The sequence below is a fragment of the Rosa rugosa genome, chromosome 5, assembly GCF_958449725.1.
Source record: "Rosa rugosa chromosome 5, drRosRugo1.1, whole genome shotgun sequence".
Lineage (NCBI taxonomy): Eukaryota > Viridiplantae > Streptophyta > Magnoliopsida > Rosales > Rosaceae > Rosa > Rosa rugosa.
Genome location: NC_084824.1, coordinates 38,207,580 through 38,234,864, shown reverse-complemented (window position 1 = coordinate 38,234,864; position 27,285 = coordinate 38,207,580). Strand labels below are relative to the sequence as shown.

The 27,285-nt window shown below is 37.8% G+C and overlaps 3 protein-coding genes and 1 long non-coding RNA gene across 7 annotated transcripts; all 4 read left to right on the top strand.

Annotated features, from left to right (window-relative positions):
- The first annotated feature begins 5,191 nt into the window (after nt 1-5,191).
- Nucleotides 5,192-6,440, top strand: LOC133708237 (uncharacterized). The gene is made up of 2 exons (XM_062133697.1): nt 5,192-5,911; nt 6,064-6,440. The coding sequence occupies exons 1-2, from the start codon at nt 5,817-5,819 to the stop codon at nt 6,305-6,307; spliced, it is 339 nt and encodes a 112-aa protein (XP_061989681.1). The 5' UTR covers nt 5,192-5,816; the 3' UTR covers nt 6,308-6,440.
- A 3,996-nt stretch (nt 6,441-10,436) lies between these two features.
- On the top strand, nt 10,437-12,438 carry LOC133709817 (uncharacterized). Its single transcript, XR_009846388.1, has 2 exons — nt 10,437-10,874; nt 10,961-12,438. It is a non-coding gene; the product is annotated as an uncharacterized LOC133709817 (long non-coding RNA).
- Nucleotides 12,439-15,060: 2,622 nt separating this feature from the next.
- LOC133713021 (glutamate receptor 2.9-like) lies at nt 15,061-18,522 on the top strand. Of its 3 annotated transcripts, XM_062139144.1 has the most exons (6): nt 15,061-15,421; nt 15,530-16,633; nt 16,706-16,791; nt 16,897-17,209; nt 17,340-17,746; nt 17,882-18,522. In XM_062139144.1, the coding sequence occupies exons 1-6, from the start codon at nt 15,163-15,165 to the stop codon at nt 18,323-18,325; spliced, it is 2,613 nt and encodes an 870-aa protein (XP_061995128.1). In that variant the 5' UTR covers nt 15,061-15,162; the 3' UTR covers nt 18,326-18,522. The 3 variants fall into 3 exon arrangements, with proteins under 3 accessions (XP_061995128.1, XP_061995127.1, XP_061995129.1); XM_062139143.1 differs by having other exon boundaries at nt 15,530-16,791; XM_062139145.1 differs by having other exon boundaries at nt 15,530-16,791; nt 17,895-18,068.
- Nucleotides 18,523-21,115: 2,593 nt separating this feature from the next.
- On the top strand, nt 21,116-27,095 carry LOC133713041 (glutamate receptor 2.9-like). 2 transcript variants are annotated; one of them, XM_062139166.1, is made up of 6 exons: nt 21,333-21,472; nt 23,735-23,809; nt 24,069-25,300; nt 25,421-25,733; nt 25,864-26,270; nt 26,407-27,095. In XM_062139166.1, the coding sequence occupies exons 3-6, from the start codon at nt 24,071-24,073 to the stop codon at nt 26,908-26,910; spliced, it is 2,454 nt and encodes an 817-aa protein (XP_061995150.1). In that variant the 5' UTR covers nt 21,333-21,472; nt 23,735-23,809; nt 24,069-24,070; the 3' UTR covers nt 26,911-27,095. The 2 variants fall into 2 exon arrangements, with proteins under 2 accessions (XP_061995149.1, XP_061995150.1); XM_062139165.1 differs by lacking the exon at nt 23,735-23,809 and having other exon boundaries at nt 21,116-21,472.
- Nucleotides 27,096-27,285: the final 190 nt, after the last annotated feature.

Sequence of the window (27,285 nt, the reverse complement as noted above, 5' to 3'; positions counted from 1 at the left end):
CGGATTTAGAGTTTATGTTCACTTTTCGGTCGCATATCCACATCTTGACCGTTCAGTTTTTAGGTACTAATGTATAGATGATCTTTGCAAATTTTCAGCCAAATTGATGATCATTAAGGTATAGATAACTGTCTTAAAGCTAGTACGGTTCAGGTTGGACAGATTCAGTTCGTCCATTGGTTTAAGTGAGTTAGATACCTTAAAGATCATCAATTTGGCTGAAAATTTGCAGACATGATATATACATTAGTACTTAAAAACTGAACGGTCGAGATGTGGATATGCGACCGAAAAGTGACCCTAAACTCTAAATCCGCACTTCAATTTCAAAGCGGAGCTCCACTCTGGATATGATATATATATATATATCTATCTGTGTGTGTGACATAGTGTTGATACATGTGTGACGTGGCAGGTGGGAAACACAAGTTTAGTTGAGACAAAATATAGTGAAAATGTGTTTCGATGATACATTTTGATATAATTTATTGACAAAAAAAAAATTACAAACAATACCCGAAGTAAGATCCATTCTAAACATTCGTACCCGAATTTTTGAAACTATCACATTAGTACCTGGAGTTTCTAACCCAACCTAACTTTCATACATGCCTCCATAACGGCGTCAACTAGGTAGCCACACGGCATACTTTAAGGGGTAATTCCATCCCCTTGTTCTTTGCCGTCAATGTTAACTAGCAGCTCTTCAGGTGAGCCATTTCCCGCCAAAAACTAATTCCCTCCCAAATTAGTTACACAACAATAATAAAAAAATATGATAAATTACCACAACTGATTCCATCCAAAATAATTGCACATGCTAAATTACCACAACAGGAAAAAATACAATAGATTGCTTACAAAATAAACCTGCATATTGTATCCTAAACATGCCCAAAATCCAACAACCATTTGTTACAACAAAATACTTACAAGAAGCAACATGTATGACATTTTTCAATATTTCAAAAGCAAAAGTAAATGCCAAGCAAATAGTTGGTTATACACATGTTTGAAATCAGTTTTTTATTTTTATTTTTTCAGTGATAAAACATTCTAAGCAGGCTATAAATTAAAAGGCTTCACTCAGTACTTCCATGTGGGGTTTTTAACTGCAGTCCCAGAGCTTGTGCTAGAAGTAGAACCTTGTGCAGGCTTCTTTGGTACGTGGTTTGATTCTTCTTACTGGTGATTTGAACCTCTTTCCTGAGAACAGAGGCTTGGAAGAGGCCAGTGGCTGTGGATTACACTGAAAACAACATTTCCAAAACATTTAGAGTTATTCATTATGTTTGTTGAAATTGATTCTTGACTTAAGGAAAAAATCTCACAAAATGTTACCTCTAGTCATTGAACAGTGTTGGTGGAAGTTTGTGATTACATTGCATTAAACTGCTCAGCTTCAACAGTCACATTTGCACTAACATTTTGAGAAATGACTTGTGGTTGCTCAAGTACTTCTAGAACATGAATATTCTCCTCTGCAACCTAGGGTTCTCAGGAACTTGAACATTGTCATCTTCAGCTTGGGGTTGCTGATTTTCCATATTCCCTTGAGGGTACACAAAAAAGACTGAGTCAATTAATATAGTCCATAGTGGTGTCTAAATTTTGGTAAAATGTATCCAGAATGCATATAGCCTACCTGATTTCTTCTCAGACATGTCCTAACATTATGCCCATTTTTTTGGCATCTGCCACACTTGACTTGAGAGTAATAACTCATTAGCAACTTTTCAGTACCAGAAGCTGGTGGTACTTAACCTACACACATTTGTGAGTAAATGTATTATTATTTTTTTTGATTCAATGGTATATTATTGATGAAGGAACCCTAAGGTTGCTTACAATCTGAGTTTAGGACATCTAAAATACATGTAGGAGCTTGATCATGCCACACTACACTATGATTAGCCTCATATGCTATGGCAGCAAGTTGATGTGCCACCCTATTACCGGACCTAGATACATGAGTGATGCGAACATTGTGTAAAATCTCTAAACTGCCTCGAATATCATCGATGATACCAACTTCGGCAATATGCAAGGCCTGCAGATCAGCAATGTCAGCCATTGCTTCAAGGCAGTCCGACTCCACCAGAACATGTTCAGCTTGCAAGTCTTGTAGTAGCTTCAAGCCATCTCTGATGGCAATCAGTTCCGTATGCTTAGCCGAGGCTACTGAAGTAACATGGTTTGCAAAGGCTGCTTTAAAACCACATGTACCATCTCTAAGTACACCTCCAGTACCACCATAAGTGAGGCTTGGTAAGAAGCTTCCATCCACATTGAGCTTCCATTGGCCATCAGGTGCAGGTATCCAGGAGATCTTAGCCTGAACTGTTGGCTTCTTTTCCACTTTCCTTGCTTTGCAGAATTCATCAAGCCAAGCCAATGAACTTAACATCAACACATGTGCAGGTTGACAAGTATCATTCCAAAGCTTGTCATTCATGTTCTTCCACAGAGACCATAGAACCATCATAAGCTTCTCAAACATGTTTTACTGCAGATTCAATGCGTGGTCTAACATCCACTCTCTAAAATCAATATTTGGTAGCAAGCTGTTGCCTAAATTAAAAGGCGGGGCTGTAAGTATCGAAACTGCAACTGGACACTTGCAAAAGACATGAGAATTGTCTTCATATTGATATGCACACAGTAGACAATGTAGATCCCCCGTGTAACCTTTAGAGCATAATTTTGCTCTAGTAGGTAACAGATCACACCATGCTCTCCAAATGCAGATTTTTACCTTACCTGGCACTTGTGCTTTCCATATTCTGTTCCAGAGTTGTTTGAATGGATTTCCATTAGAGGAAGAGACAAGAACATTTTCTAGGACAGAAGCACGAGCAATCCAGTAAGCAGTCTTCACAGTATAGAAGCCTTTCTTCTCTGGGCCCCAAATCAACTTGTCCTCCATATTTCTCCTACCAAGAGGGATGCATAGCACCTGCTGGGCTACTTCCGGGGAGAAAATAGCATGAATGGCTGCAGTCATCCATTTTCTAGTATTGGGATCAATAAGGTCAGACACATATTCAAAAATACAATTATCTGGCTTGGGGATTAAGAATTGCTGACAGTTTGGGATCCATTTATCATGCCAAATATTCACCTTGGAACCATCACCTATCCTCCATTGTACACTTGCCTTAAGCACTGGTCTGCCATTTAAAATACTTCTCTAGGAGAAAGAAGGAGAAGTTCCAAGTTCTGCTTCCCAGAAAGAGCAGTTGGGGTAATATCTGGCTTTATAGAGTCTGGCAATAAGGGAGTCTGGATTGGATACAAGTCTCCAACCTTGCTTGGCAAGCATTGCTAAATTATAAGCATAGATGTTTTTAAATCCCATGCCTCCTTCCTGCTTTGTGAGACAGATCTTTTCCCAACTCCTCCAATGAATTCTTTTCTTGTCATCTGTGTCACCCCAAAAAAATGATGCATGCACATAATTGATGTAAATCATCACACAATCCTTTAGGTAATAGATAACAATTCATTGCATATAAATGCATGGTTTGCGCTACTGCCTTAATCAAAACTTCTTTACCTGCTGCACTTAAAATCTTAGCTTTCCAACTCACTAGTTTCTTAGTGAGTTTCTCTTTAATATAATCAAAAATAGCAGTTTTGGACTTGCCTACTCGCATAGGCAGTCCTAGATACCTGTCGTGTTCCTGTACACACTGTACCTCCAATAGCGCAGCCATTTCAATTTGCCCAGTTTGGCTGACATTGTTACTGAACACCACATTGCTTTTCTGGAAGTTTACTTTCTGACCAGAAGCCTGCTCATACACATCAAGTATCTTTCTGTACTGTCTGCATTCCTCATCAACGACAGTACCAAAAAGAATGCTGTCATCTGCAAAGAAGAGGTGATGGAGTACAGGAGCTTGGGGACACATTTTCAGCCCCTGAATAGTGCGATATTGGACAACATTCAAAATGAAGAATTAACAACATGCTTGATACTCAAGAGATAGTTATGAAAATAGGTTACCTAGTTCTTTGGTTCTATTTATCTTGGGCCTTCCTAGTTGTGCCCTATATAAGGGTGGTGCACTTGATTTGGCTTATGAATGATCTCTCATTCCCTAGCCCCAGCAATTGGGTTGACCACTAGCTCATAAGATTGAGATTGAATTTATTATCACCACCAACCTAGAACCCTAAATTTAATTGGATCCCCAACGACATCAAACCCTAAACCCTTTATTAAAGAATGGAATGTGGGGTTTTGGGGTCAACGTCAAATTATTGCTTTTCATTTAAGTGTCGCAGTTAATAAAATCAATCCCGCTTTTATTTTTCATTGCCCGCTCGATTTTTTGTTACCCGCTCAATTTTTTAACAACATTTAAAAATATACAAATGCTATCAAAGAATAAGGTACATATAATCTATAACATTTTCTTAAAAAACGTTATTATCAAGTGTTATCAATAAGCAGTGTTGTTGTAGTATGAAGACAAAATGAAATTCTAAAATAGACAAACCCTAGACATAGGCCTCATCAAAAAGCCCGCGGATCAAGTGGGCTGATGGAGGCCCGCCAAAAAGCCTGCAAAAACCCGGCCCATAGGCCCGGCCCGCCAAAAGCCCACTAGGCCCGGCCCGTAAAAGCCCGTAAACTATTTTATATATATATATAGGATTTTTCTCAGGTAAGGATGTCCTTACCTAAGGTTTAGGTACGGATTTGGTGTTTTCACCCACTTTTCGATCACATTTTCACATCTTAACCGTTCAGTTTTTAGGTCCTAATGTATAGATCACCTCTGCAAAATTTCAGCCAAATTGGTGATCGTTAAGGCGTCCAAAACTGCAATTTACACGAACGGACCGAATCTGTCGACCCGGAACCGTTCGTATTTATAATGGTAAATTGCAGTTTTTGATGCCTTAACGATCACCAAATTGGCTGAAAATTTGCAGAGGTGATCTATACATTAGGACCTAAAAACTGAACAGTTAAGATGTGAAAATGTGATCGGAAAGTAGGTGAAAACCGGAAATCCGTACCTAAGGCTAGGTAAGGACGTCCTTAGTGTAGCCGGACTGTATATATATATGTGTGTGTGTGTGTGTATTTATATATATATATATATATATATATATATATATATATATATATATATATAGGGAAAATTTTAGGAACAGTGCACGAAGTTTGGCCCACTATTAATTTTCGTACACGAAGTTACAAATTATGAACTTTGGTACATGAACTTATAAACCCGACCAACTTTTTATACACGACGTCAATAACCCCGTCAGTGGGTATGTCATTATCCATATAATGAAGGGTAGAATAGGGTTTTCACCGCAAACCCATCTCTCTTCTCCTTCGCACAACCCTTCTCTATAATCCCTCCTCTCTCTTCTTCTTCCTACACCCTCCTCCTCTCTCAGCCCTCCGATCATCCCTCTCTCCCCACCACCGTCCCTAATGACGTTATCAACGTCAAGGCATCGATGCTGATTTGAATCACAGTGACACAGACTCTCACATAGACAAAGCGAAAGAGAGAGCTGCATAATCACATTGGAAGAATCTGAATGATACATGCTGGAGAAGAACCACACCTTTTACGGCGTGTCGGTTTTTGATTCCACGGCCAAGAGTGGTTCGCCGCATTTGAGAACCAGAAGAAGAAAAAGAAGCTAGAGACGAAGGAGAAGCTGAAATTGCGGTGGATTGCGGTTGGAATCGTCGCCGTGGATGGGGAAATTTACGGTGGTATGATATCGGATTAGGAGGCGACGGCGGCGAGAGAGAGAGAGATGGCGTATGCCGGAAAGAAGAGATGGAAAGGTTTGGTGGTAGGAGTGTTAGACTTGGTTCTGCTTTCTATGCTCGTGCCTCTTCTCTTCCTTCTCGGTATTCACAATGGCTTTCAAGGTGAGTGAAGCCTCTACTCCGTTCACACTCACTTAGATTTGTTTCTTCTGTTTGTATCAGATCTGATTTGAAATCGATTTCGTGACTCTAGTTCTGGATCTCTCTCTCTCTCATTTGTGTTACCTCTTGCTTTTTGTGTTTGCAATGTGCAGGATATGGTTCGGAGCAGCCGAATTTGCCTACAGTAAGGACTTAGTTTCTGGTTTGTTTTGGTTAGGTGGAGATTTTGTGCAAGAATTTCCCAGAAAACGTTTTATAAGAGTTTTGAGAGAGATGAATCTGTGGAAATTGATACTGAGGAAATGGGAGGTGCTGATTTTGGTTTCGATTTGTGGGAGGCTGGTTTCGGGTTGGATTAGGATTATGGTGTTCTTATTGGAGAGGAACTCATCCTAAGGAAGGGACTGTTATATTTTGTTTATGGGATCAGGAAGGCTGTTTAGAACTATATTTGGCTTGGCTTTATTTGATGGGTTGGCATTTCGGGTTGATCAAGAAGGGTGAGAAGGAAACAAATGGTAGAATCCAAACGAAGAAGAAGAACAATTTGTATTGAGGTATGAAGAAGAAGAAAAAAAAATCTGATATTGCAGAGAGAGGTTTGGAGAAGATGAACAGTGAAAGGACATATTTACCCCTCAAAAATTGCCACGTTTCACACCTTCTAATGGCGTCATTAACGTCGTGTACAAGTATTTGGTCGGGAACAAATGTTCGTGTACCAAAGTTCATAATTTGTAACTTCGTGTACGAAAATTAATAGTGGGCCAAACTTCGTGCACTGTTCTTAAAATTTTCCCTATATATATATATATATATATATATATATATATATATATATATATATATATATATATAATAGATGTGTGTGTGTGTGTGTGTTTATATATATATATATATACAGATCTTATCCAGAGCGAGGCCTCACTCTGAAATTTCGGAGCGAGGTTGGAGTTTAGGGTCACTTTTCGGTCTCATATCCACATCTCGACCGTTCAGTTTCTAGGTACTAATGTATAGATCATCTCTGCAAAGTTTCAGCCAAATTGATGATCTTTAAGGCATTGATAACTGCCTTAAACCTAGTACGGTTCAGGGTGGACAGATTCAGTTCGTTCATTGGTTTAAGTGAGTTAGATACCTTAAAGATCATCAATTTGGCTGAAATTTTGCAGAGATGATCTATACATTAGTACCTAAAAACGGAACGGTCGAGATGTTGATATGCGACCGAAAAGTGACCCTAAACTCCAACCTCGCACTTTAATTTCAGAGCGAGGCCTCGCTCTGGATAGGATCTGTATATATATATATATATATATACACACGTGTATGTGTATGTTTATATATATGTGTGTGTGTTTATATATATATAGATATAGATGTGTGTGTGTGTGTATGTGTTTATATATATATATATCTGTGTGTGTGTGTGTGTGTGTGGAAGTTCTCATACTTCTATATAGAATATGTGCATATATATTCTAAAAAACAAGTGACAACGGTTGACCAATTCGATCGGATTCGAAAATATGATGAAATTGGCTAATTTTTTTACCACACTCGTAATTTATTGTAATAATCACATCCAACGGTCAGTTTTTTCATTTTATTTGAATTTATAGAGGTTGCTTTTTGGAGTGTATGATATATAAATATAGGTTTATAAGAGTAACTAAGTTTGACCTAGTTGATCGAATTCGAAACGAGAACTAAATTGACTGAATTTTTTACAACCACAATAAAACATTACAATCTCTCCATCGAGCGGTTGGTTTCTCCAAATTTATCTTCCACTCTATGGTTGCTTTAAAATGGACCTTAACAATTTAAATGCAATGTATAAGTCATACAACTTTAGGAGGCAAATTGGTATAGGCCAACGTATTTGTAATTAAAATTGAAATTTTTATCTTATGTCCATGCACATCCATTGACTGAATATTCATATACGTGATGTGAAAAAATAAGCACATTTCGCGGTCGTCATGTCATCGGTCAACCAAGAAGACATACAAGTGACAACGGTTGACCAATTCGACCGGATTCGAAAATATGGTGAAATTGGCTAAATTTTTTACCACACTCATAATTTATTGTAATAATCACATCCACCGGTCTGTTTTTTCATTTTATTTGAATTTATAGAGGTTGCTCTTTGGAGTGTATGATATATATATATATATAGGTTTATAAGAGTAACTAAGTTTGACCTAGTTGATCGAATTCGAAACGAGAACTAAATTGGCTGGATTTTTTACAACCACCATAAAACATTACAATATCTCCATCAAGTGGTTGGTTTCTCCAAATTCATCTTCCACTTCATGGTTACTTTAGAATGGACCTCAACAATTTAAATGCAATGTATAAGTCATACAACTTTAGGAGGCAAATTGGTATAGGCCAATGTATTTGTAATTAAAATTGAAAATTTTATGTTATGTCCACACACATCCATTGACTGAATATTTACATACGTGATGTGAAAAAATAAGCACGTTTCGCGGTCGTTATGTCATCGGTCAACCAAGAAGACATACAAGTGACAACGGTTGACCAATTCGATCGGATTCGAAAATATGGTGAAATTGGCTAAATTTTTTACCACACTCATAATTTATTGTAATAATCACATCCACCGGTCGGTTTTTTCATTTTATTTGAATTTATAGAGGTTGCTCTTTGGAGTGTATGATATATAAATATAGGTTTATAAGAGTAACTAAATTTGACCTAGTTGATCGAATTCGAAACGAGAATCAAATTAGCTGAATTTTTTACAATCACCATAAAACATTACAATCTCTCAATCGAGCGGTTGATTTCTCTTAATTCATTTTCCACTTCATGGTTGCTTTAGAATGAATCTTAACAATTTAAATGCAATATACAAGTCATACAACTTTTGGAGGCAAATTGATATAGGCAAACTTCTTTGTAATTAAAATTGAAATTTTTATCTTAATGTCTACGCACATCCATCGATGGAATATTTACAGACGTGATGTGAAAAAATAAGCACGTTTCGCGGTCGTCATGCCATCGGTCAACCAAGAAAACATACAAGTGACGACGGTTGACTAATTCGATCGGATTCGAAAATATGGTGAAATTGGCTAAATTTTTTACCACGCTCATAATTTATTATAATAATCTCATCCAACGGTCGGTTTTCCCATTTTATTTAAGTTGATAGAGGTTGCTCTTTGGAGTGTATGATATATAAATATAAGTTTATAAAAAATATTATCTTTAAAGATTTATTTGTAAATAAAGCCCGCAAGGCCCGCCCCAAAAAAGCCCGCAAGGCCCGCATTAAATGGATGGTCTTGGATCCTTTAATTTACAATAAAGCCCGGCCCGGCCCGGCCCCGCCCCGCCCAAGCTCGCTAAGAATGGGCCGGGCTCGGCTCGGCCCGGCTCGTTGATGAGGCCTACTGTTGAGTTAAAATTGCACAGAGTGTAAAATGTCACCCAACGTAATTTCACTCGTATTCATTAACTGAATAGAGTTTTAATTATTTCGGGTTCGACCCATTCAAGACAGAATGTGTCTCTTAATTACAATCCCTTGTTACAAGGGAACACCCTTTGATTCCATTTATAAAGAAACCAGTGTGTGATTGTTTGTTTTTGCGGCTGCACCCGAAGTTTGGAATGGGTTGTCTACGTACCCGGGAAGGGATCAAGCCACTCGTAGTTCAAGAGTTCCAATGAGTGAATGACTCATTGGATGGCTAGGATTTTTGGAATAGGAATAGTGTTTGGGATGCGGTTGCATCTAGATTATTTGATTCCAGATTGCCTACATACCCTTGCGGGATCAAACCACATGTAGTTCCAGCATTTGGGATTTAAATGGGTAGATGACCCATTTATTTTTGGATTTGTGTTTGAGATATTTGTGAGGGTGTAGAGCCCTTGCATTTGCTTTTGGATAATTTGGGAATGATTTTATTTTTTCTGGTGTTTGGGTGAATTTGACTGGTGGAGTCAGAGATTCGGATTGGCTGAATTTGACTGGTGGAGTCAGGGATTCGATTTGAATTTGTGGTTGCATCTAGTGGGTCGCTAGATTGCCTACATACCCTGTGAAGGGATCAAACCATTGTAGTTCATGATTTTTTGGGGTATTTGGGATTTTTCTTGGTTTTGTACCAAAAGGATATTTTTTAGGTTCCGCAGTATTTTTTAACGAAACCCAAAGCCTGGGTGTTTTGCAATGGACACCCGTAGCGTCATGCTTTGCCGAATTCTTCAAATGGGCCCAAATTTGGACATGGGCTTCTGTTGTACCCTCGCGATTCATGTTCCTCGATCCATGAAGCTTTTTCGGCCCCAAATTTAAAACTGGCACCTTCAATGTACCGAGCGGACTCCGAGTCTCGATTTTAGAATCCGGAGACATGCATCAAACTTTTATTTTGGGCATCGAATTTTGATATGGACACCCAACAAAGACTTCTTAGAGGCCCAAAGCCTCACACATGCTCGGCTGCTATTTTTTTCACTTATTCTTTTTGTTTTCCTTTTCTCACAGCTGCTTTACTTCAATTTCCACTGTCAAAAAAAAAAAACAAAAACCCGATGAACACGAGCTTGTTTCGTCATTCTTGCCAAGTCGAATCAGGGATGGATTTGGAGACAGCAATCAATTTGGCAATGGAATTGAAGATGGGCCGCAACTATATTCTTGTCCAGAAAGGATTTCAGAGCCTGCAATTGAGATTTCTGCACACAAAATGGGTGAGGATTTCGTCCTTTATTTTACTCCTTGGCTTGATCCGTGTACAACAAAACTGAAATTTTCTTCTTGATTCTCTTCATCGGTGACTCTGGGCTTTGAATGTTGTTTTCTGGTGTTGAAATTTTATCGCGGTGAGTTCGAACAAGGCAAAAGTGTGTTGTTTACTTTGAGTTGCTGGCGCATCGAAAGCAAGGCTCCTGTCTTTGACTCCAGGTACGTGTCTGAGCCAGAGAAACCCTTTGTTTCCACTGATGAGCTTCAATTAATTCTCTTCCTTTTCCTTCTTTTTTCTTTTGCAGGTGCTATAAGGAAGACACGCATAGACTATTGCTGACATCGAGAGTAACAATTCACTTTCTTCTCTTTCCTTTTGCTTTGTGCTTTTGTCAATTTCTGCAATTGTCTTATTGATTTCAATTAATTGAAACCTGCATGCTCAAACTGGAGCCACCGCCAAGCTTTATTTGACTTTTCAAACTTGATTATAAAACCAATGCCAAACTATTGTTCTTTTTTTCTATGACGGCACCTCATCAAGTTTGTAACTTGGTTGTCTCATATCATTGCTAATTAAGCTTTTGAATTGTGCATAGCTTAATTAAACTTCCCCACATGGCCTGCAATATTACCAGAACACACATTTTTTATATTGCTTTGTGCTTTTGTAAGTTTCTGGAATTGTTTTGACATGCAAGAACAATGTTCTCGGTGAAGACACACTGCACCCCATTGCAACTTCAGGACCCTGACAAATACCCTTTTTTGTATGCAAGTACAGAACAACGACAACAGCTGCAGTGTCATAAATTGTCGAAAGTTCCAGAGCCTTGATTCCGAAGGTGAATCCTTCGTTAATTTCTTTTAGTTTCTTTGCACCGCTTTTGTGTTACTTGAATTGGTGCTCTTGAAAATAAAGTATGGACTCGGGGAAGGCTTTTTGGCTTTTGTGTTTTGAAAGGATGCAGGGGGTAATTATATGTGGTGTTTAAGTGAAGTTGACAGAGTTCCTGTTATCATTTTTCTGTTGAATCACGACCCTATATGGAAGCAAGGTCTGGATGGTGATCCACAAAGGGCCCTCTGTCAGTTCCGGTTTATTAAACTGCTGAAACTTGAGGATGATATCGGCACCCTAAGGCTCGCCGTTTCAAAGTTCTGAAAACAGTATTGGCACCGTAAGGCACCGCCACCGGAGCTTTGAAAGTAGTTTCGGCACCCTAAGGCACGCCGTGCTGGAGCTCGACGACAATATCGGCACCCTAAGGCACGCCGTGTCGGAGCTTGAAGATGATACGGCACCCTAAGGCACGCCGTGCAGGAGCTCGACGACAATATCGGCACCCTAAGGCACGCCGTGTCGGAGCATATATGATATACCGTAGGGTATCTGTCGCTGGAGGCCTGCATCAATTGAGGACAGCAAAGGAAAGGTGCAGATCGGTGAAAGGCTCACCTCCTCTTTCTTGCTTTCTTCCTCTCCTTGGCTGCTATCCTCTTCACGTCCCTCTGGTCCTCTCCTTTTTTTTCTTTTCATGTAGTGCTTTTATATTGCACCGATCTTGAGTTTGGTTTGTATAAAGAGTTCAACTTGGAGTGAACTACTTGGGGAACTTGTATTCCGTGAAGACTACAACTCTTGTATTTTTGTAATTGCTTTGTAATCTAGATTTTGACAAAACAAGAAGTCTGACGTCTTGTAAAAATCCAATAGACCAGCTTAATGACTCTTGTGCCTTTTCCTTTTGCTTAGAGTTTTAAAAGCTATCAACTTTGTCCATCCTTTTTTCCATGAGAGACTTTTAATTTTATTTAAATAAAGCACTCATATTTTCCTGCGATGGACGGGTCTCGTTGTAATTGGATGTGCGAATTTTTTCGTTTCAACACCTACCTAGACAAAATACCTTGACTCCCATAAACAAACAATACTCTCTAGACCACAAGCCCTAAAAGACAGACAAAGTCATAGAAGAGGAATTTTCTTACCTCCAAATACGGGTGGATCCCCATCAAGCCTGAAATATCGCCAATAATTCACCATAGTAAATTGAATCTCTGCAAAAGATCTAATTTGAGAATAAAATCTGTGTGACTCAACTATGATATCACCTAGATTCTATGAACAGAGGGGTGAGAGAATACGGCAACAGTACATATTCTCCAAGGCAGAGAGATGCATTAAGTATTTGACTTGAATCCCCACTCTCTTCAAGTTGGGTTGCCATTGTTGTAAAAATAAGAGTGGTTCTTCCACAATTGCAGTTAAATTTTCATATCATTTGTCCGAGAAATTGCAGATTAATAGGAGATGAAGAAAGGGTTGCTTATTGATTTAGATTGGAATCATAATTACATTTTGTTTTGCAATGAACTTCTATCTTGTATTCTTGTTTAGTGCACTTCTAAGCACCTCTGTTTTTACTCTCACGTTTCCTTTTTGTCTATGTGAAAAAAAAAAAATGTCTATACTTGATTGTTATCTCGGGCATATTTGGATAGTTATTTTTAGGGTTAATTACAGTTTACCCCCCTAAGGTTTGGAGGTGTCATCATTTCACCCCCTCTACTTTCAATTTTGACTTTTTACCCCCTAAACTTTCCAATTTCAATCAGCCGTGTCCAATTTCTCATATTCTGTCCAAATTGGACGTTAAGTCTGACCCTTGAGGGCTAAAATGATTATTTCAACATAAAAAAATATAATAATAATAATAAAAAATTATTATTATTTTTTTCTGTTTTTTAGTTTTTTTTTTTTCTGTTCCTTCATTTTTTTTTTTTCTAAAAGAGTTTTTTTTTTTTTTTTTTTTTTTTGGTCTTCAACCTATACACCACAAGTTATAATAGGTTTATAAAAACAAAAAAAATACTCTAGGGCCCTGTTTGGATGGCAGGAAATCATGGTATGGAATGAGAATTAATTTCATTTTCCATTCAGATGTTCCGTTTGGTTGTAATTAAAGATTGGAAAGGAAATAAAAAATAAGATTTGACTGGAAATTGACTCCCTCATAAAGCCTGAATAGAATTACCTAGTCAGGGGTGGTATTCTATTTCCATTTCCCACTGTCAATGGCAAAATTACATTAATTATCCCTCTAAAAATTTATATTCCCCACCAATATTCCTTATAAATTGCTGTACTTTAATTAGTAAAAGGGCGTTATTGAAAATTATAATTTCATATTCCATTCTTATGACTTACCAAACACTACAATAGAAATGAAAAATTAATTCCAAAATTTAATTTCTAGTAATATTCCAAACACTCACATGGAAATACCAAAACATATTCCATTCCATATCCATCTGGAAAGGAAAATAAATCCTTTTCCAATTTTGACATTCCTGCGAACCAAACGGGGCCTAGGTGGTTGAAAGCCGCTCGCTTGTCTACGATATTTGTGATATATCTCTGATAAAGTGAAGAATTTTAGGATATATCCCCAATAAAGTGAAGAAATATTTGTAAAAAATAATTTTACACTTTATCTGTAAATAAATATCTGTATATCCCCAATAAAGTGAAGAAATATCTGTGTAAAATCATTTTTGGTCTACATATTTGTGATATATCTCCAATAAATTGAAGAATTTTAGGATATATCCCCAATAAAGTGAAGAAATATTTGTACATCCCCAATAAAGTGAAGAAATATCTGTGTAAAATCATTTTTTACAGATATTTATTTACAGATAAAGTGTAAAATTATTTTTTACAGATATTTCTTCACTTTATTAGGGATATATTCTAAATTCTTCACTTTATCGGAGATATATCACAAATATCGTAGACCAGCGAGCGGCTTTCAACCACCTAGAGTATTTTTTTTGTTTTTATAAACCTATTATTACTTGTGGTGTATAGGTTGAAGACCAAAAAATATATATATATATATACTCTTAAAAAAAAAAACGAAGAAACAGAAAAAAAAACTAAAAAACTAAAAAACAGAAAAAAAAATATATATATTTTTTAATTATTTTTTTATGTTGAAATGACCAATTTAGCCCTCAAGGGTCAGACTTAACGTCCAATTTGGACGGAATAGGAGAAATTGGACACGGCTGATTGAAACTGGAAAGTTTAGGGGGTAAAAAGTCAAAATTAAAAGTAGAGGGGGTGAAATGATGACATCCCCAAACCTCAGGGGAGTAAACTGTAATTAACCCTTATTTTTATGAATAGTTTTGTTAAAACTTACTATTAGGATGATTATGGGGTTGCTGTCGGTAATCAACTAGATTGATACGTTGGTTTGTTCATATCTAGAGAGTAGAAACTGCAAGGGAAAGGGTGTTCCGTCTTGCTTGAAAGGCAGGGCCCTGTTGAGAATGACTATTGACTTCTTCCGAGTACTTCTGTGACCTAAATTGATTGACATTTATTAGTGTAGACCCAATACTTGCACCGGTTGTGTGGAAAAACTGGAATAGTAATGGTACCTACATATGACTATATGAGAATGCAAAGACTTCAACAATTCCAGGTAGCTTGACCATGGCAAGCCAGAAGCATTTCCTCTGGTTCATCTTCATTGTTTTGTTCATCCCTGGGATCGAGCTTTCAACGACAAAAGAGGTGATACGAGTACCTGTAGGGGTTGTTCTTAACTTAAATTCCTCAGTGGGAGCTATGGCAGAGAACTGCATGACCATGGCACTTGATGATTTTTATGCTAAGCATGCTCATTATCAAACAAGGCTTTTCTTTCTCACCAGGGATTCAAAGAATGATCTTGTTTCAGCAGCATTTGAAGGTAACACACAAAACTCTATTCTCTGCAGCTGTATATTTTGGGTCGCACACACGTCTTTTATTTTTATCTATGAGGTAATCTATTTCTCTCACCAATCTGTTGAAACAGCACAGCACTTGATAAACATTGAAAATGTGAGTGCCATTATCGGACCTCAAAGTTCAGCAGAAGCAAAGTTTGTGATAGAGCTGGGAAGAAGGAATCATGTTCCCATTCTTTCGTTTTCTGCCACTAGTCCATCTCTTTCTCCATCCCATAGTTCATTTTTCGTTCCGACGGCTTTTAGTGACTCTGCTCAAGTAGAAGCCATAGCTGCCATTGTCGGAGCTTATAGATGGTTGGAAGTTGTTCTCATCTATGAAGACACGGAGTATGGAAATAGCTTAATTCCATATTTGGTAGACGCTTTCCAGCAAGTTGGCGCTCGAGTACCTTATAGAAGTGTCATTCCTCCTCATTATAATGGCACAAAAATTTTAAAGGAGCTTAACCACTTGAAATCAACTCGAGCAAGAATATTTTTGGTCCATATGACTGCTTCCCTTGGGTCCAAATTCTTTTTCTTAGCAAGTAAGGCAGGGATGATGACTGAAGGGTATGGATGGATTGTTACTGAAGGGTTATCGACTTTATTAGATCCTGTGGGTTCAAGAACCATGGACTCAATGCAAGGTGTAGTGGGAGTAAGGCCATATATACCAATGTCAAAAGAACTTAAAGACTTCGTGTTGCGAATGAAAAGATTCAGGTTCAGAAAATCAAGCAAGATTACTGGTATAAACCTCTTTGGGTTGTGGGCATATGATACAGTTTGGGCATTAGCAATGGCAGTGGAGAAGGTTGGAATAGCAAATTATAGTACCATGATACAAAATGTTAGCACAAGCAGAGTTGATATTGCAAGTTTGGGAACTGGTGACAGGGGTCAAAATCTTCTTGAAGCTATCCTAGATTTAAAATTTGAAAACCTCAGTGGGAATTTCCGGTTGGCTAAGGGAGAGTTGGAAGCTTCAACCTTTGAGGTATTTAATGTGATTGGCGGAAAAGAAAGAATAATTGGATATTGGAACCAAATGAAAGGACTTTCCCGAAAGCTGAATGGAGCAGCAAAGTTGGATGTAAGGAAGACACTCGAGAAACCAATCTGGCCAGGGTACACTACAGACATCCCTCCAACAAAGAAATTCAGGATTGGAGTTCCCTTGAAAAAAGGTTTTTATGAATTCCTAAAATTCGAAAACAACAATATATCAGGATTCTCTGCTGAGATATTCTTTGCTGCAGAAAAGAAACTGCCATTTTCCCTTTCATATGAGTTTTCTGCCTTCGCGGGGACTTATGATGACCTTCTTTATCAAATTCATCTTCAGGCAAGTTTTAATTACAAACTATCGAGTTAATTAATGATATTGATCATGTCTGCACTCATACTCCTTTATTTTTTGGTTAATGTCTCTTATTTTTTGTTTTTTCAGAAATATGATGCTGTGGTGGGAGACACAACAATTGTAGCTAATCGCTCATTATATGTAGATTTTACGTTGCCTTATTCTGAATCAGGAGTTTCCATGATAGTTTTGACAGAAGATAGTGAGAGGAATAGTGTTTGGATTTTCTTGAAGCCACTAAGCTTGGGTCTTTGGTTGACAACCGGCGTAGCCTTCATATTTACAGGTTTTGTAATATGGCTTCTTGAGCACCGGGAAAACACCGAGTTCAGAGGTCCTCCACAGCAACAACTTGGCATGATATTCTGGTTCTCCTTTTCAACCCTCGTCTTTGCACACAGTAAGTTCTCTTGTCCTTGGCAAGCATTTCTGTGAGTTTTTCTCAACAACAGCAAATTAGAATATGTGATTGAACATGATTATTTAACAATGTATCCTAATTAAGATCGATCCTATTTCCAATGTCATAGGAGAGAAAGTGGTGAACAATTGGTCAAGGTTTGTGCTGATTATATGGGTTTTTGTGGTACTGATCCTAACACAGAGTTACACTGCAAGCTTAGCCTCGATGTTAACAGTACAGAAGTTGCAGCCTGCATTCACTGATATAAAAGAGATACAAAGAAATGGTTACAAAGTAGGATATCAAAATAGTTCCTTTATTAAAGGGTTTCTCATGGAGCATTTAAATTTTGATGAGACCCAGTTGGTGCCATTGGTAACCATTCAGGATTATCATAACGCACTCTCTAGAGGAAATAAGAATAGAGTTGCTGCCATTTTAGATGAAGTCCCTTACCTCAAGTTGATCCTTAAAAAAAACTGTTCCAAGTACACCATGGTTGGACCAACCTACAAAACTGATGGATTTGGCTTTGTGAGTTCTATCTTAATTTGCTTGGATTTTTATTTTCCTGTTAGATAATTTTATCAATAAACTAAACATGATATGTACAGTAATGTTAAATGTTATCTCTTCTTTAGTTTCTTAACATGTCTTCTTATATAACAGGCTTTCCATTCAGGGTCCTCGCTGGTATCCTACATGTCAAGCGCAATCTTGAACGTGACTCAAGATAAAAATCAGATGGATAAACTTCAGTCGACTTACTTTGATTACTTTGATAACCAACCTGCCTGTGAGGATCAAGGTGCCAAAATTTCTTCAGAGGGTCCAAGTCTTGGTGTCTACAGCTTTGGAGGCCTCTTCATCATCGCAGGTGTGGCCTCCATGGTTGCTCTTTTGATGTACATGTATCACTTCCTTTGCTCTCATTGGCCAGCTTTGCGAACAATTAGTTCTTCTGAGAGCAGATTTTGGGAGAAATTGGTTGAAGTGGCAAAGCATTTTGACAAGAAAGATCTCACTTCACATCAGTTTAAGCGAAGAGAATCAAGAGTACATGCTTTAGACACTCCTGATGAAGGTCTAGCAGCTGCACCGGGTGCTAATTAATGATATGCAAAACAACTCATGCAGCAGGAACTCACATAATAGTGGAGAACAATCTTGGACATGAATGAAAATGAAAATCTTTCATCAAGGCATAGGGATTCATCTATGCCTGTACTTAATTGACTCATCGATCATAAGCTATCATTCATTTCTGTTGTAAATGTAATAGAAATTTCTCAGTTTCCTCTTATTTATTCTGTCCTAGTGTTTTGAACCATTGAACATTTTAGTCAGAATTTAGTTTCTACTTGTTGGAATTTTAGTGTCTCCTCTTGACTTGTGGAACTACAAGCAAAAACATCAGTACATGCATGTGGATTTCTTCCATAATTCCAGCCCCAAAACACCAGGTGTTGCCAATTCTTTAGGAATTTGCATTTGCCAATTTTTTCTCTCTCCCCTGCCTCCTAATTCAAACTAGCCCTTCTGGACCAATGGAGCTCAAGGCCCCCTTGATGGTACGTCTGTACAGAGGCGAGGTGACCCTCCACGTCAACTCTTTTTGGCCACCAGCACCTCCATTTCAAGCTTTCTCTGGTATATACGTGACAAAGATTTTTTTTTTTTTTTGTCTCATATAATATTGGTAGTTGCTTGTTCTCTCCCATTTTTTGTTTTTTCCTCTCACAGGACATTGTCAATTTGTCATTATATGTGTGTATATATATTTTTGGTCAATATATATATATATATATATATATTCATGTCAACAATTTCTGGGTCTAATTAAGCTGCTATCTTTGGTCTTCAGAGATGGGGAGCGGCTGGAATACGCCCTACGTAGGCCCAGCACTCGTCGTTCAATTGTGTCCACAAGTTCAATCATTGACCCCTTTTACCTCTTTCAAATTCTATCACTTTTCATTATTTTTTATGTTTTTTTTTTTTTTTTGAAAAATGGCCAGTGCGGTTGCCCTCAAGCCTTAATTAATGAAATTACAGAATACAAGGGGGGACATAGAGCCTTAACCCCTGATTACAATAAGCATAAGAAGAACATCCTGAAATAATACCAGGAGTCTCCACTAAATCTATGTATTCTACCAAGCACCAATTAGCAAAGAGTGCACAACTAGCTACTCTATTTGCTTTAATAAAGAGGTGACATAACGGAGAGATTACTCTATCACGAAGAAGTATCATTACAAATAGCACAGTTTTCCTATTATATTGCCGCACGGAGACAAATCCGACGACCCTAAATTTCATCCTGCCCCTACGAGGTTGCGTCCATTTAATCAAGTAAATGGCTCGTCGCCTCGCTAGGCCAGACAAGGCACACTGAGTGTGCATACCGGGACCAAGCCCACGTCGCCCTACCAAATAGTGATAGGGATTTATTTCCGGCAGATAGTCGTATCTTACTAAAAGTAAAAAACAATAAAACAAAATAAGAAAATAAAGACAACTTGGGCCCAGAGCCGAAGCCCAGACCCAAGAGTCACCTAGCCCACATCGAAGTAGAAGATATCAGATGCCACGAGGCCACCAGCCCGCCTGCAACTCCCTTGTCGTCCCACCGGCGGCGTCTCCGCCTTCATTTGCACCGCGCCGGCTGATCGCAGGCCATCCCTCCGTCTTGCCGTCAATCTCTAAAAGCCGGCTCACCATCTCTAGCACCTGATCGGATCCTAGCAACCCAAAACCGATTGGAGATTTCCGATCAGATCTGCGCACCGTAGATCCCAACCTCGCCGCCAAACGCTCATCACCACCAAGCGACACCACTAGTCTCTCCCTCCTGCCATCAAACAACTGCTGCCTCTCCCCGGCAAAGCCTCTAAGCGCTCTAGCCAACGAAGCGTCCCCCACACCTCCACTACTTCGACAACACTTACTCCTGGACAACCCAACAATGGACACGAGGTCCCCTCTGGCCCGTCCGACGACGACGCAGCGAGGGCGTGCCGTCGGACCGGGCATAAAACTTGGACGGAAAGACCAACTGCCGCCTAGGGTTTTTGAGAGAAAAGTCTCGTAATTTGTGATTTTTATCACGAGATGTTATCTATACTCCATTATTTTTTATGTTTACATTTTTGTAAATCATCCAAGTTCCAATAGATTTAAGCCACAAACATATGAAAAAACCATAAAACTATTATTTATTATTTACCACGAAAATTTAGTTCTTTTGTATATAAAGACACTAAGCTATTTCGATCATATTCGACTCTCCTTAATAGGATTTCTACCTATGCCACTGCTCCTAATTCAAACTAGCCATCCCTCACACCAATGGAGCTGAAGGTCCCCTTGATGGTGCGTCTTTGCAAAGGCGAGGTCATCGTCCATGGCAGCTGTTTTGGCCACCAACACCTCCATTTCAAGCTTTGTCTGGTATGTACATTACAAAGATATTTATGTTTGTCTCATATGTATATTGTTAATTGCTTGTTCTCACTTCTCTCCCATTTTGATCACATGTATATTGACCACTGTGGTCTACATCAGTCTGAACTAGGATATTGAAGACTTGGTTTACTAGGTTCGTTGCATGAGAAACCGTGTATATCGTTAAGAAGTACCTTAATTATCTCCTTCCGGGAATGTTCCTTTATCAATTAGCCCACCCCAACAAGAGAAGCATATATAGGTTGCTTTTCTTTGGAACTTCTATGGGGTTGCTGTCGGTAATAAACTAGATTGATACGTTGGTTTGTTTATATCTAGAAAGTAGAGACTGCAAGGAAAAGGGTGTTCTGTCTTGCTTGGAAGGCAGGGCCCTATTGAGAATGACTATTGACTTTTTCCGAGTACTTCTGTGACCTAAATTGATTGACATTTCTTAGTGTAGAAACTTGCACCGGTTGGGTGGAAAAACTGGAATAGTAAAGGTACCTATATATGAGAATGCAAAGACTTAAACAATTCCACGTAACTAGACCATGGGAAACCAGAAGCGCTTCCTCTGGTTCATCTTCATTGTTTTGTTCAGCCCTGGGATCGAGCCTTCAACGACGAAAGAAGTGATACGAGTACCAGTAGGAGTTGTTCTTAACTTAAATTCCTCAGTGGGAGCTATGGCAGAGAAGTGCATGACCATGGCACTTCATGATTTTTATGCTAAGCATGCTCATTATCAAACAAGGCTTTCCCTTCTCACCAGGGATTCAAAGAATGATGTTGTTTCGGCAGCATTTGAAGGTAACATACGAAACCTCTATTCTCTGCAGCTATATATTTTGGGTCACAATATAAACCTAATTTTCTAAAAAGGTATTGGGAAAAACCCATGCATATTTTTCTATCAATCTACACCCAACCCACATAGGCAACATTCCTTGTAGAGTATTGATGTATAATTAATATTTTTTTCTTGTTTTTCTATATGCCTAGCTGATTTACCCTTGGATTATCTTCCTTACAGAATGTTGATGTATAATTATAACATTTTGAAAAGTATGTGATTTATGGTTTAATTCTTGCATGCTTTGATTTCAAATTTTCGTTGAGGAAAACTTTTATATATAGCACCATGATTTCAAACTATACAAATATTAGTTCAGTTCTTGTGTATCACCTATGCATTCGTGAGCATATTCTCTTTCGAAAGTACGGTATTTACCAATAAGGTATGTTATTCATGAGATTTAGTTTTTCAGATCTTTTCTTTTCTCATCATTGTACCATGAATTTTCTTATGGTAAATAATTTTGTTCTAGATTTGAACTTTTCCTTTTGTATATTGTCATATTAATTTGATCATTGTTCATTCTCAAATGTTACCTAATCGATAGATATATGCATATAGGGATAAGTTAGAGATTTTCAACCTAAGAAACATGGCCAACTCAATGATAGAATACCTAAGAAAGATGTTGATATGAAAATTCCTAGAAGTGAGGTTAGCTAAACATACGCGTCTAATCTTTAGGTTGTAATTAAAATAAAAACTTATTAGATAGGTTAAAAAATTAAACCTCTATCTTTAAGTCAGAAAGTTTCAATTACCAAAAAGTAAATTTCATATTCATTTAAATCTATAAAGCCTTTGAATCAAAATATATATATATATATATATATATATATATATATAGGATTTTTCTCAGGTAAGGATGTCCTTAGTTTTTCTTATGGAACGGATTTACTGTTTTCACCCACTTTCCGATCACATTTTCACATCTTAACCGTTCAGTTTTTAGGTCCTAATGTATGGATCACCTCTGCAAAATTTCAGCCAATTTGGTGATCGTTAAGGCGTCCAAAACTGCAATTTACACGAACGAACCGAATCTGTCGAACCGGAACCGTTCGTTTACATTGTTGTAATTTGCAGTTTTGGATGCCTTAATGATCACCAATTTGGCTGAAATTTTGCAGAGGTGATCTATACATTAGGACCTAAAAACTGAACGGTTAAGATGTGAAAATTTGATCGGAAAGTGGGTGAAAACCGGAAATTCGTACCTAAGAAAAACTAAGGACATCCTTAGTGTAGCCGGACTGATATAGGATATATATATATATATATAAAGAAAGGCTCCATAATTCTAGCAATAATGATGAGCAGAAGGAAAACTGCTATAATAATGGGACCAATAAAAAATATACAATTAAGGTATTTAAAGAAAACGTTAATTTTGCTAGTTGACTAATGTTTATCAACTTTAAATAGTGGCAATATGTGTAATTTAGAAAGAAAAAAAACTAATATTTTATCCTAGTTGGTAATAATTGGGTGTAGATTGAAAAAAAAAATAGTAGGTGGGTTTTTTCCATTAAATTTTAGGGAGCTTCTATTCATACCTCCAAAATTGGTATTTGTACCTCTCTCTTTTTACAAATTATAGTTGACTTTGTCAACTCATGCCAAATTACCAATAAGGACACAAAAGAGGGAAAAAAAGTTTTTTTTTAATAATTTTTTTTAACCCCACCCCACCCCTCCCCTCCCCTCCCATGATGTCAGTGAGGTTTGAAACTGTGACATCCACGATATCGGTTATCCTAGATAACCAATAGGTCACAGCTCACAGACAAAAAAAAATAATAATAATAATAAAAGTCTCTTCTTACCTTTACAAATAGTATGTTTCGATGAGGCAATTCGCAAAATTCTAAGCTGTGCATTGCCTATTATATTGCTGCTTGTACTTTTTTTCCAACTCGAAGCAATTAGTAAATATGTGTCTCTCTCCAAGCTAAAGAGCATTATGTTGGACTGGCTTTGGAACACCATGACCACTTTCAGTACAGGCATCTGTATCGACTGTATGTAAATCATAATTAAGTAATGAAAATTTTGTATCCAAAAACTCAGTTTAATTAAAAAATTTGAGAATTGGGAGTAATATCTAAACATCTCAGATAGCAGTATACCAACGTGCTTCTATATTCAATAGATTTAATGAAAAATACTGTATTGACTACCGACTTGAGATTTTTTTTTTTTTTTTTTTTGTGCAGCTTAATTGTATGAAGGGTAAAATAGGATTGTGAAATCTTCAAAAATTGAATGAGGTTCGACTACTGATTTTGGAGGTATGAATATAACGTAAAAGAAGAAGTTTTTATTGATTTTATTGGACGATGGGCGTTGTGGGAAAATTAGGGAGGTCTAGATAGCAAATTGGTTATCTATAAAAGTAAGTTGGAGGTCTATTAAGTTGGGAGATCCAAATGACAACTTTGGAGGTATGAATAGAAGCTCCCTAAATTTTATAGGAATTGGGTCTATAATGAATTTCTCCTATTTTTATCCATGAGGTAATCTATTTCTCTCACCAATCTATTGAAACAGCGATGCACTTGATAAACATTGAAAATGTGAGTGCCATTATCGGACCTCAAAGTTCAGCAGAAGCGAAGTTTGTGATAGAGCTGGGAAGAAGGAATCATGTTCCGATTATTTCGTTTTCTGCCACTAGTCCATCTCTTTCTCCATCCCATAGCTCATTTTTCATTCGGACGGGTTTTAGTGACTCTGCTCAAGTAGAAGCCATAGCTGCAATCGTCGGAGCTTATAGTAAGTGGTTGGAAGTTGTTCTCATCTATGAAGACACGGAGTATGGAAATAGCTTAATTCCATATTTGGTAGACGCTTTCCAGAAAGTTGGAGCTCGAGTACCTCATAGAAGTGTCATTCCTCCTCATTATAATGACACAGAAATTTTAAAGGAGCTTAACCGCTTGAATTCAACTCGAGGAAGAATATTTTTGGTCCATATGACTGCTTCCCTCGGGTCCAAATTGTTTTTATCAGCAAGTAAGGCAGGGATGATGACCGAAGGGTATGGATGGATTGTTACGGAAGGGTTATCGACTTTATTAGATCCTGTGGGTTCAAGAACCATGGACTCAATGCAAGGTGTAGTGGGAGTAAGGCCATATATACCAATGTCAAAAGAACTTGAAGACTTCGTGTTGCGAATGAAAAGATTCAGGTTCAGAAAATCAAGCAAGATTACTGGTGTAAACCTCTTTGGGTTGTGGGCATATGATACAGTTTGGGCATTAGCAATGGCAGTGGAGAAGGTTGGAACAGCAAGCAGAGTTGATCTTGCAAGTTTGGGAACTGGTGACAGGGGTCAAAACCTTCTTGACGCTATCCTAGATTCAGAATTTGAAGGCCTCAGTGGGAATTTCCGGTTGGTTAAGGGACAGTTGGAAGCTTCAACCTTTGAGGTATTTAATGTGATTGGCGGAAAAGAAAGAATAATTGGATATTGGAACCAGAAGAAAGGACTTTCCCGAAAGCTGAATGGAGCAGCAGAGTTGGATAAAAGGAAGACACTCGAGAAACCAATCTGGCCAGGGTACACTACAGACATCCCTCCAACAAAGAAATTGAGGATTGGAGTTCCCTTGAAAAAGGGTTTTTATGAATTCCTAAAATTCGAAAACAACAATATATCAGGATTCTCTGCTGAGATATTCTTTGCTGCAGAAAAGAAACTGCCATTTTCCCTTTCATATGAGTTTTCTGCCTTCGCGGGGACTTATGATGATCTTCTTTATCAAATTCATCTTCAGGCAAGTTTTAATTACAAACTATCGAGTTAATTAATGATATTGATCATGTCTGTCTACCACTCATACTCCTTTATTTTTTGGTTAATGTCTCTTATTATTTTTTTGTGAATTGAAATGCAGAAATACGACGCTGTGGTGGGAGACACAACAATTATAGCTAATCGCTCATTATATGTAGATTTTACGTTGCCTTATTCTGAATCAGGAGTTTCCATGATAGTTTTGACAGAAGATAGTGAGAGGAATAGTGTTTGGATTTTCTTGAAGCCACTAAGCTTGGGTCTTTGGTTGACAACCGGCGTAGCCTTCATATTTACAGGTTTTGTAATATGGCTTCTTGAGCACCGGGAAAACACCGAGTTCAGAGGTCCTCCACAGCAACAACTTGGCATGATATTCTGGTTCTCCTTTTCAACCCTCGTCTTTGCACACAGTAAGTTCTCTTGTCCTTGGCAAGCATTTCTGTGAGTTTTTCTCAACAACAGCAAATTAGAATATGTGATTGAACATGATTATTTAACAATGTATACTAATTAAGATCGATGCTATTTCCAATGTCATAGGAGAGAAAGTGGTGAACAATTGGTCAAGGTTTGTGCTGATTATATGGGTTTTTGTGGTACTGATCCTAACACAGAGTTACACTGCAAGCTTAGCCTCAATGTTAACAGTACAGAAGTTGCAGCCCGCATTCACTGATATAAAAGAGATACAAAGAAATGGTTACAAAGTAGGATATCAAAATAGTTCCTTTATTAAAGGGTTTCTCATGGAACATTTAAATTTTGATGAGACCCAGTTGGTGCCATTGGTAACCATTCAGGATTATCATAACGCACTCTCTAGAGGAAATAAGAATAGAGTTGCTGCCATTTTAGATGAAGTCCCTTACCTCAAGTTGATCCTTAAAAAGAAGTGTTCCAAGTACACCATGGTTGGACCAACCTACAAAACTGATGGATTTGGCTTTGTGAGTTCTATCTTAATTTGCTTGGATTTTTATTTTCCTGTTAGATAATTTTATCAATAAACTAAACATGATATGTACAGTAATGTTAAACGTTTTCTTTTTCTTTAGTTTCTTAACATGTCTTCTTACATAACAGGCTTTCCAATCAGGGTCCTCGCTGGTATCCTACTTGTCAAGCGCAATCTTGAACGTGACTCAAGATAAAAATCAGATGGATAAACTTCAGTCGACTTACTTTGATTACTTTGATAACCAACCTGCCTGTGAGGATCAAAGTGCCAAAATTTCTTCAGAGGGTCCAAGTCTTGGTGTCTACAGCTTCGGAGGCCTCTTCATCATCGCAGGTGTGGTCTCCATGGTTGCTCTTTCGATGTACATGTATCACTTCCTTTGCTCTCATTGGCCAGCTTTGCGAACAATTAGTTCTTCTGAGAGCAGATTTTGGGAGAAATTGGTTGAAGTGGCAAAGCATTTTGACAAGAAAGATCTCACTTCACATCAGTTTAAGCGAAGAGAATCAAGAGTACATGCTTTAGACACTCCTGATGAAGGTCTAGCAGCTGCACCGGGTGCTAATGATATGCAAAACAACTCAGCAGGAACTCACATAATAGTGGAGAACAATCTTGGACATGAATGAAAATGAAAATCTTTCATAAGGGCATAGGGATTCATCTATGCCTGTACTTGACTCATCATAAGCTATCATTCATTTCTGTTGTAAATTTAATGGAATTTTCTCAAATTCCTCTACTAATGATTCTGCCCAAGTGTTTTGAACCATTGGCCATTTTACTCAGAATTTAGTTTCTATTTGTTGGACTAGCTAGTGTCTCCTTGACAGAGGGTAAATAATGCTCTTAATTTGTGGATCCAATTACAAGCAAAATCGAATATCAGTACATGCATGTGATAATTTATTAATTGTTTTGTTGCATAATTCCAAACCAAAAACACAAAGAAGTCTCATAAGATGTACTAGCATTTAGTTTAAGGCAACCATTCTGGGTTTCTT